Here is an 11,286-nt window from a genome sequence, read left to right on the forward strand (position 1 = left end):
TGTGCAACACAAGCAGCAATCTGATGCGGAGTATATAGTTGTGGTTTCTTTACAGTATTGTTACGGTTGCCTCCAGGCTGGCTGGAAGTTGGACCGTAGAAAAGGATGCTCCTAGCGCTCACCAAAGGAGCAGCAGCACCGTAGACTCTATAACTGCTGCGTAGCCACCATAAGTAATGCAGACTCTATGAACCACAGCTGCTGGGCTGGTATCTCGCCGTCTGCTCTGCGCCCTGGACCTATGACCAGGCTCCAGTAGGTGAACCTCTTCCTTCTGTAGCAATCCCTGTAGCTAAGGGAGTATGAAGAGCATAGCAATCTCTGTAGTGATTATAAGCTGTATCCTACAAACATGAGTCAAAACTTCAAGTTAGAGGGTCAACATAGGTCTGATGTGCTGGAGCACACAGCCTCCTTTTTATTGAGGTTACATGCAAACAAGACACTCTCAGGGGGAGGCATAAAATCCCCCATCACACATTTGATATTAGATAGAGAGACACTCCCTTTGACAGGCCACAACATTACTTCAGCAGATAACATTACACACAATAAAACAATGCAGTCCACCTTATCAATACTAGTCTGATTAGACAATGGGAAAGTTTTATCACTAAACCTAATTAGAGCTGATCCCAGCAAACTTGTATTTAGAATGCTTCTTGAAGCTGAACAAAGTTATCTCTTTAGTTCTGACCGAAGGGTCTGTCACATAGCACTTAATGGCACACAATGAAACTGAACCAAGTGGGAGAAAGCCAGGGACAAGTCATTTCACAGGTCTGGGGACATAGTCTTAAAGGGGCATTGTTCACCAAAGTCACAATATGTCCCCAGACGGTTCTTAAAGGGCCACACACACCCAACAAAAGTCAATATGTCCTCAGGGGCACAATCTTCCAGGGGCCATAGTCATGTGGAAGGAGGCTGGCAAATAGGCTTCTCCAAAATCCAGGGAAGCAGGGCAATTTTCCATTTAAAGGGCCAGTTACAAACAGCAGTTTGTAACAAGTATTATGCTTTAATCCATCATTATATCTTCTCTGCTGGACGTTACTGGTCTAGTCTACATCTACCTAATGTTTCCTAAGGTGTTTGTGACATAAAAGATAGCGAATGTAAAACATGGCTCAGGGCGCAGATAAACTTGTTCAATAAATTGTATCTTGTAAAGCCTGTGAGTTGAGTACCACAAACAGCTATATCCATTAGAAAAAGAGCTTCCATTGCTTCATTCCAACTGAGTATTGCAGAGCCGTTCAGTATTTTATATATTGCAGGACTTTATGTGGGGTGGACAGATAGATAACCTTGAATAGTTGACCATAACATCTGGACCGATGCTTGATAAATAGGGGTCTATACATTTTACCTTTACAAAAAGGTTACATATTTAGTGAAGGTCGTGATCCTGTGTCACTCCAGATGAGAGGCAGCTAGTGAGCAAATGAGGAGCAAGCATATATGCGTATGCTTCAATCACTAGCTGTGACTGTGTTCCAGGAGCACAACTTTTACTGTGCATTTATCCCACATCGTAAAAGAGAATTTGATTAAAAATGAAAGAGAATATTTTATTTTTACACTAGAACATAGGGTGAATGGAAACAAAATGAGCAGTTTAATAAAAAGGCAAACAGAAGCCTGGAGTTATTGCTAGAAGGAAATAATAACACAAATTAGAAAATAAAATGCACAACACTCACTAGCAGCATGACAGCAGCAAAGAACGAGGATTGGTTAAGTTAGTGTTCTAGGTTCAGTTATGTTTTCTGTGCTGCTATAGACAACAGCATCCCTGTTGGGCCGGTAGAGAGACTGCGGTCCCATCTCCACCTGCCTGCTGGGGGTCCTCCCAGGACCAGTCTATGAGGCCTGCTGCCTCTGTTATCTCTGGTTGGGGTTGGGGAAGGAGACCGGTTGTCTCTTCCCTCTGCACGGTATACTGCTGCTAAGGAGGGAGGTCGCTGCTCTCCTCTCCCTGTGTAACATGCTGCGGCTGGGGAGAGAGACCAGGTGTCCATACCCTCAAACTCCACAGTTGGCGCTCAAAGGCTCGTGCCACTTTGTTCTCCGTATCCAATTCCCGGATGATGCGACTGACTACCTCCTGCGCAGGGTCTGGACCATATCGGACTAGCAGCCTCTTTACCTCTGGAACGAAATCCGCGCCCTCATAGCGACGGATCCTGTTGAGGTGCTCTTCACAGGGTTCTGACCAGTATCTTGTCAGCTCCATGCTGCTGTAGGTAGGGACGCTGCGCAGTGGCTAGCGTTGCCCTCAATAACTCTCCTACGATACCAGTGCTGTTGTGGTGCTGCTCCTTGCGCTAGGACGCCAATCCCACCGCTGCCGCCCAAATGTTACGGTTGCCTCCAGGCTGGCTGGAAGTTGGACCGTAGAAAAGGATGCTCCTAGCGCTCACCAAAGGAGCAGCAGCACCGTAGACTCTATAACTGCTGCGTAGCCACCATAAGTAATGCAGACTCTATGAACCACAGCTGCTGGGCTGGTATCTCGCCGTCTGCTCTGCGCCCTGGACCTATGACCAGGCTCCAGTAGGTGAACCTCTTCCTTCTGTAGCAATCCCTGTAGCTAAGGGAGTATGAAGAGCATAGCAATCCCTGTAGTGATTATAAGCTGTATCCTACAAACATGAGTCAAAACTTCAAGTTAGAGGGTCAACATAGGTCTGATGTGCTGGAGCACACAGCCTGCTTTTTATTGAGGTTACATGCAAACAAGACACTCTCAGGGGGAGGCATAAAATCCCCCATCACACATTTGATATTAGATAGAGACACTCCCTTTGACAGGCCACAACATTACTTCAGCAGATAACATTACACACAATAAAACAATGCAGTCCACCTTATCAATACTAGTCTGATTAGACAATGGGAAAGTTTTATCACTAAACCTAATTAGAGCTGATCCCAGCAAACTTGTATTTAGAATGCTTCTTGAAGCTGAACAAAGTTATCTCTTTAATTCTGACCGAAGGGTCTGTCACATAGCACTTAATGGCACACAATGAAACTGAACCAAGTGGGAGAAAGCCAGGGACAAGTCATTTCACAGGTCTGGGGACATAGTCTTAAAGGGGCATTGTTCACCAAAGTCACAATATGTCCCCAGACGGTTCTTAAAGGGCCACACACACCCAACAAAAGTCAATATGTCCTCAGGGGCACAATCTTCCAGGGGCCATAGTCATGTGGAAGGAGGCTGGCAAATAGGCTTCTCCAAAATCCAGGGAAGCAGGGCAATTTTCCATTTAAAGGGCCAGTTACAAACAGCAGTTTGTAACAAGTATTATGCTTTAATCCATCATTATATCTTCTCTGCTGGACGTTACTGGTCTAGTCTACATCTACCTAATGTTTCCTAAGGTGTTTGTGACATAAAAGATAGCGAATGTAAAACATGGCTCAGGGCGCAGATAAACTTGTTCAATAAATTGTATCTTGTAAAGCCTGTGAGTTGAGTACCACAAACAGCTATATCCATTAGAAAAAGAGCTTCCATTGCTTCATTCCAACTGAGTATTGCAGAGCCGTTCAGTATTTTATATATTGCAGGACTTTATGTGGGGTGGACAGATAGATAACCTTGAATAGTTGACCATAACATCTGGACCGATGCTTGATAAATAGGGGTCTATACATTTTACCTTTACAAAAAGGTTACATATTTAGTGAAGGTCGTGATCCTGTGTCACTCCAGATGAGAGGCAGCTAGTGAGCAAATGAGGAGCAAGCATATATGCGTATGCTTCAATCACTAGCTGTGACTGTGTTCCAGGAGCACAACTTTTACTGTGCATTTATCCCACATCGTAAAAGAGAATTTGATTAAAAATGAAAGAGAATATTTTATTTTTACACTAGAACATAGGGTGAATGGAAACAAAATGAGCAGTTTAATAAAAAGGCAAACAGAAGCCTGGAGTTATTGCTAGAAGGAAATAATAACACAAATTAGAAAATAAAATGCACAACACTCACTAGCAGCATGACAGCAGCAAAGAACGAGGATTGGTTAAGTTAGTGTTCTAGGTTCAGTTATGTTTTCTGTGCTGCTATAGACAAATAGTAATAGCAGAAACATATATTAGAGAGCGTCCATAATGTAACAACCCTGTACATCCCGTTCTGCTGAAACTGTTTGCATGGGTAGTCGAAAAAACTCTTTAGAAGACATTTACAGGGCCAAAATACACAGAGTACATCTAATACTGTTCTGTAGTCTTAACATACCATCTGAGTGTGAACACAAAACCCCTTGTTTACTGCAATTGTTTTTCAATGGCCAAAATCCCCCCTCCCCCTCTTATCTGGAAAAGCCAATACAGACCTCTTGCTGGAGTAGGCAAGGTTAGCCCCGGTCATTATGAAAGCAAATGTTACATTGTTTTGTATCTTATCACTTCTGCTGACAACAATTAGGGGCAAATATGTAGCAGGTTTAGGCATTAGAAGTCCAGTTCTCAGAATAGGAAAACCCATCCCTTTCATTGTTAAATTAAAGGAATATGTGGTAAAATAAATGTGTGTAATGCAAAGTTTTTTTTTTTAACTAATTATGATTAAATATTTTATATTACAACCACTAAGTGTTTAATGATCTTTGTAATAAGACAACATAATTCAATAACTTTAGTTCAAAATGGCTGATTCCTTTTTTAGAGTTGACTTTTTCCTATGTTTATCCGGTCAGTGCTGTACTTTATAACACGACTGTCATCATAAGAGTGTTCTATGTCTCTTTAGCTCTGCAACACCTTCCCTGTTCTCCTCCGTATCCCGGCCATCAGGAATCATTTATTTAAAGCCAGCTCTTACCTTCAGTCCTTTCTCAAGAAGGAGATCGATCTCCACAAGCAGACGCTGGACAGCAGCTCTCCCAGGGACTTTATTGACCACTTTTTACTGAAGATTAAAGAGGTAACGTAACCTCAGAGCTGCTACAACTCAATACAAATATGTCTGCCGGGTGGGGGGTTGTAAAAATATACACTTGTAAATTATCCAACAAGTATAAATAATGTATAAATAATTACTGGTTAATCATATGACAGATTGCACCTTTACTAGCATGTAACTTTCAAATGTATTTCTATTGCCAAATGACTTTGTTCTTTTGGTATCCTTTTTTAAAGAGTCAGTTCCAGAGCTGAACATATCAGGTGAGCCACTGACAAGAGACATATATATATATGCAGTGAAGCCACCAATCAGCAGCTTGTAATGTCTTTCTTCCCCTGAGCCTACTTAGGTTTACTCTTCAACAAAAAATATCAAGAGAACAAAGCAAATTTGATAATAAAAGTAAATTAGGTTGTTAAAAATGACATGATCTATCTGACCCATAAAAGTTTAGTTTTGATTATTTTACTGTCCCATTAACATTTCAGTAAATTAAATCTATATACCCATTGCAATCTGGATTTCGTCCCCATCACTCCACAGAAACAGCAATTGTTAAGGTTACCAACGACCTACTTACAGCAAAATCAAAAGGCCACTTCTCTCTGCTTATTCTCCTTGATCTGTCCGCAGCCTTTGACACTGTTGACCACCCTCTCTTGCTTCAAACCCTCCAATCCTTTGGCATATGTGACACAGCCCTCTCATGGCTCTCTTCCTACCTGTCAAACCGTACCTTTAGTGTAGCCTTCTCTGGGGCCTCCTCTGCCCCGTCACCACTTTCTGTCGGAGTACCGCAAGGCTCTGTCCTCGGTCCCCTCCTCTTCTCAATCTACACATCATCACTACGTTCCCTAATAAAGTCCCACAGTTTACAATATCATTTGTATGCCGATGACACCCAAATCTACTTCTCTGCACCAGACCTTTCTCCTTCCTTGCTAACCCCTGTCACTAACTGTCTTTCTCACATCTCCAACTGGATGTCCTCTCACTACCTCAAGCTAAATCTCTCCAAAACTGAGCTCCTTATTTTCCCCCCTTCTTCAAAACTCTCCACCCCCAATCTCTCTATAACTGTCGACAACTCCATCATTACCCCTACCCCGCATGCCCGATGTCTCGGGGTCACATTTGACTCAGATCTTTCTTTCACTCCTCACATTCAGTCTTTGGCTAAAGCCTGCAGCTTCCACCTTAAAAACATCTCTAAAATTAGACACTTCCTTACACAAGACACAACTAAGATTTTAATCCACTCTCTCATCCTCTCCCGCCTCGATTACTGCAACTCTGTCCTCTCTGGTCTCCCCACCTACCGCCTAGCTCCTTTACAATCCTTAATGAATGCCTCATCTTCCTTACAAGTCACTCTTCATCTGCTGCACCTCTCTGCCAATCTCTTCACTGGCTTCCTCTTGCCTCTAGGATCAAACACAAAATTCTCACTCTGATATACAAAGCCCTCAACTGCACTGCTCCCCCCTATATCTCAGACCTTGTCTCCAGATACTCTCCCTCCCGTCCCCTTCGCTCTGCTCACGACCTCCTACTCTCCTCCTCTCTTGTCACCTCATCCCACTCCCGTTTACAGGACTTCTCCAGACTGGCTCCCATCTTGTGGAACTCTCTGCCTCGCTCCACAAGACTCTCTTCTAGTTTTAAAAGCTTCAAGTGCTCCCTAAAGACTCTACTGTTCAGGGATGCATACAACCTACGCTAACCTTTCTTTATACCAGTTCCTCTCCTCCATTGCTATCCCCTGAACCCCCTTAGCATGTAAGCCGAAAAGTCCAGCTGTTTGTAGATCACCTTCTTAAGAGCTGACTACAACAGTGCAACTCTTGGCAGGGCCCTCTACCCATTTGATCCCTATAATTGTTTTGTTATACTCCCCCTTTGTTTATAGCGCTGCAGAATCTGTTGGTGCTCTACAAATAACCAATAATAATAATAATAATATACAAGTCAGCACTGTAATGTAATGTTACTGTAAGGATATTTGAATATTTCTTTGGATTTATCAATGTCAGTATTAATGTAATGGGATACTGTTTGTTTTCTTGCAAAAAAGTCAAATCTTCTGCAGTCTTTCAACATTTGTTCCAAAAAGATGTGACCAAAATGAATTATTTTTAATAAATTTAATAAAATACTCATCCAGATTATTTCTACATGTATTGCACCTTTATAGAAGAGACATTATAATATTTATTTCTATTCTACAACAGGAGGCACCAGATGCAGATTCCTATTTAAGTGACACTGGGCTGCTGATGATAATTACCGGGTTATTAGCAGCGGGAACTGACACCACCACGTTTAGCCTGAAGTACAGTTTAGTGGTTATGGCCCATTTCCCAGACATCCAGGGTAAGGGCGATGGCGCAATTTCTATGGCTACACAACACAGACAAGTGCACGAGGCATTGCAAACAAATACAGTATAAAACGAAAGCGTCTGTTCAGTGTTATTCTCTAAATGTTTGGGGTGTGATGAACTAATTTTCAAAGACACATTATTTAATATAAAAAATGTTGGCACAATATCAAACAGAGGTTTTTATAAATATTTTATTGCAATCTGCTCATTCAGAGAGTGATTATATGGATGCCCTATTATTTGTTAAATGGACAAAAAGGGGTCAATTTAACAAATGTCGGCCGGACATGATTTGCTGTAGCAAACCATGTCTGCCCGACATCGCTAAATGCCAACAGCATACGCTGTCGGCATTTAACATTGCACAAGCATTTCTTGTGAAATGCTTGTGCAATGCCGCCCTCTGCACATTCGCGGCCAGGGGGTGTCAATCATTCCGATCGTATCTGATCATGATGATATCTGTCCGCCAACTAAAATGTGGCAGATGTGTTAAGGAGCTTCTTAACTTCAGTTTCCGGATCACCAGGAAACTAAGCGCGGATGAGGCAGCATCTGTTGCTTATTAAATCCACCCCCATGGCTGAGTTTACAATCTTGATGTGAATATTTATTTCCCAGGCAATAGCCATTTAAACTGCTGTCAAATCCATCGGTTTATAAATCTGTCGCATTTTTATATTGCGCTAGCCAAATGACGTCAGCGGAGGGTTGTTTTAGGCTCACTTAATGTCAATGGGACAACCATAGTTGCTCTGTTTACATTTTGCTGATAAACCATTTACAGCTCACTATATACTGTTATTAAGGAACTTAGACTATTGGCTTTCTATTAGAGTAAAGTGTCCTTTACAGTCAGCATTACCAAATGTGAAACCTATTTGTAACATGTATTTAAAAAAATATTTAAGAATCCTGTTGCTTTCGGGTTTACTTTCCCTCGGTTTTGGCCAGATACATTGTACAGTGTACAGTAGACACAGTGCTAATTCTTGTTGAACGCTTCTCATTGATTTCAGCTATAGATGCAAATATTAAACCATTGGAGATATTTAGGAATCACAAAGCAAGAAAATTGGGTCAGTGTAAAACAGGAAAAAATATTTAACACTTTACGAGGGGATAATTTATTATTGGCAACAATGGTTTAGATTACAAGTGGCGCTAACTGTTGCGTGCGAGCGATATAGCCTTTTTGTGTGCATCAGAAATAACGTGAATATTATAAGATGAAAATAACCGCTATCGTTCATCGGGTTAGCGAGATTGAAACCCTTGTATAAAAGGTAGTGCGTTAAGAAGTATATGGTATATAAAAAGGTGTTTGACTGCTAAGAGCTATATTGTATAAATACATACATATACATAAAAGAGAAAGTTCAGTGGCACTACCTATTACGTTAGACTGCCTACACCCTCATTATATTCAGTGGCTCCTAGGCTATTAATTGGGGTACGTGGTGCTGTGTATTAATTTTCTGAACACGAACAAGCAAAGAGTTAAAGACCCTTCTCAGAATACACTCATAGCACTCCTAGTAGGCATAAGTGACGTGAATTAAACTAGATATAACATGGACAACGAATGGTTAGAGAGATCTCATTGGATTAAATAAAATATAACTTTTAATTGTTAACACATAAAAACAGAGTTAAAATCTAGGGATGTGCAGGTTAAAATTGAAAAACTCGTAGTAGAGTGTTGAGATACTGAAATTAATACCTGATTGTAAGATTGTACCAGAGTAATGCTTTAGGTAACGATACCTGAATGTACATATTTCACATAGTGAATGAAAATGAACACTCTTGCAGTGGAGTATTATTAAATGTCACCACAGTTAAGTGTACTCCTCTGATGTGCAATCGTGTGGCCCAATATAAATAGTGGTGTTCTTAGATTCTTGTATATTTCAGAAGTGCTCATATATAAGATCAGAGCCCCTTCTGAATTATAAATGTATTCCTATGATAATATATGTATATACAATCAGTGTGCTTGGTGCATACTTGGGTATCACGTTATCTGCTGGCAAGTATTGAATCAGATCACAAATAGTATTTATTTGAGTAGATATCTAATACATCCATTGAATTAGTATATAATCTCAACGTATTGTTTTTAGAGTTATCCTGGGTGAAAAACCTTGTATTAACCACTTTAAGTGTAATATTGTGGTTTGTTACTATTCGTTTATCACTTGAAGAAAACCACCTTTTAATAAGTATTGAAGATTGGTCACTAAATGAGGGTCCACATATGTGGCTATTGGTTTGAAACAAGGATTGACTTAACTAGTTAGATATCAAATATTATAATGAAACATTCTGACTGGTGTGAATATTAGTATTGCTGCTGACTTAAGTGTCTAAGATTAGCAGCTATAGCAACATTGCTTTCCCACACCTGTGATAAGTTCTGATAGTATGCAATGCAATCAGAGCAGTCTAATATAGAATGACATCCAAATCCTTGCTGATATATAGTTCAGTTTCGGTTGGCTGAAATTCAGCGCAAACCGTTAGTATCTATATATAGGTAGGTGCAGGCAGAAAGGAGTTAGTGAGTATCAAGTGCATTACGTATCAGCGTTTCTTTCTTTCAATATTGATTTCAATTCACTCCATATTTTGTCTGCCTACAGTTGGTGTTATAATTGCCGGCAGTCTTTCTAGATACTTGTAACTGAAAGTTTTACCCCTAAATAGTCACCACCTGCGGATACCCTCCTAAGTAGTTGTGGCTCAAAGGCTATACACTATTATGGCGACCAAACTAATATCGGTGGTTTATCAAGCACCCGGAGGCTCTAAACTGGGTCAAGGCTGAGTACATCATACACAGCTGAGTATAAGTTAAACGGTTCTGAACCGCCAAAAGTAATGAGTATCAGATTAATATTTCTACTACGAGTAAGCCCTAACAAACACAGGAGCTCCCTGACTCCTCACCAGTTCCCTAACATGTTTCGCCGTTCTCACGGCTTTCTCAAAGCAGAAAGCCGTGAGAACGGCGAAACATGTTAGGGAACTGGTGAGGAGTCAGGGAGCTCCTGTGTTTGTTAGGGCTTACTCGTAGTAGAAATATTAATCTGATACTCATTACTTTTGGCGGTTCAGAACCGTTTAACTTATACTCAGCTGTGTATGATGTACTCAGCCTTGACCCAGTTTAGAGCCTCCGGGTGCTTGATAAACCACCGATATTAGTTTGGTCGCCATAATAGTGTATAGCCTTTGAGCCACAACTACTTAGGAGGGTATCCGCAGGTGGTGACTATTTAGGGGTAAAACTTTCAGTTACAAGTATCTAGAAAGACTGCCGGCAATTATAACACCAACTGTAGGCAGACAAAATATGGAGTGAATTGAAATCAATATTGAAAGATAGAAACGCTGATACGTAATGCACTTGATACTCACTAACTCCTTTCTGCCTGCACCTACCTATATATAGATACTAATGGTTTGCGCTGAATTTCAGCCAACCGAAACTGAACTATATATCAGCAAGGATTTGGATGTCATTCTATATTAGACTGCTCTGATTGCATTGCATACTATCAGAACTTATCACAGGTGTGGGAAAGCAATGTTGCTATAGCTGCTAATCTTAGACACTTAAGTCAGCAGCAATACTAATATTCACACCAGTCAGAATGTTTCATTATAATATTTGAATCTTTGTTTCAAACCAATAGCCACATATGTGGACCCTCATTTAGTGACCAATCTTCAATACTTATTAAAAGGTGGTTTTCTTCAAGTGATAAACGAATAGTAACAAACCACAATATTACACTTAAAGTGGTTAATACAAGGTTTTTCACCCAGGATAACTCTAAAAACAATACGTTGAGATTATATACTAATTCAAAGGATGTATTAGATATCTACTCAAATAAATACTATTTGTGATCTGATTCAATACTTGCCAGCAGATAACGTGATACCCAAGTATGCACCAAGCACAC

The 11,286-nt window shown here is 40.6% G+C and overlaps 1 protein-coding gene across 5 annotated transcripts in view; it reads left to right on the forward strand.

Annotated features, from left to right (window-relative positions):
* LOC128661204 (cytochrome P450 2C20) overlaps nucleotides 1-11,286 on the forward strand; it is a 262,287-nt gene that overhangs the window by 209,860 nt on the left and 41,141 nt on the right. For all 5 annotated transcript variants that reach the window (XM_053715458.1, XM_053715457.1, XM_053715456.1 and 2 more), the window contains exons 6-7: nucleotides 4,774-4,947; nucleotides 7,161-7,302. In XM_053715458.1, the coding sequence (XP_053571433.1) occupies nucleotides 4,774-4,947; nucleotides 7,161-7,302 (316 nt within the window). The remainder of the gene's footprint in view (nucleotides 1-4,773; nucleotides 4,948-7,160; nucleotides 7,303-11,286) is intronic.

The sequence above is a fragment of the Bombina bombina genome, chromosome 5 (assembly GCF_027579735.1).
Source record: "Bombina bombina isolate aBomBom1 chromosome 5, aBomBom1.pri, whole genome shotgun sequence".
NCBI lineage: Eukaryota > Metazoa > Chordata > Amphibia > Anura > Bombinatoridae > Bombina > Bombina bombina.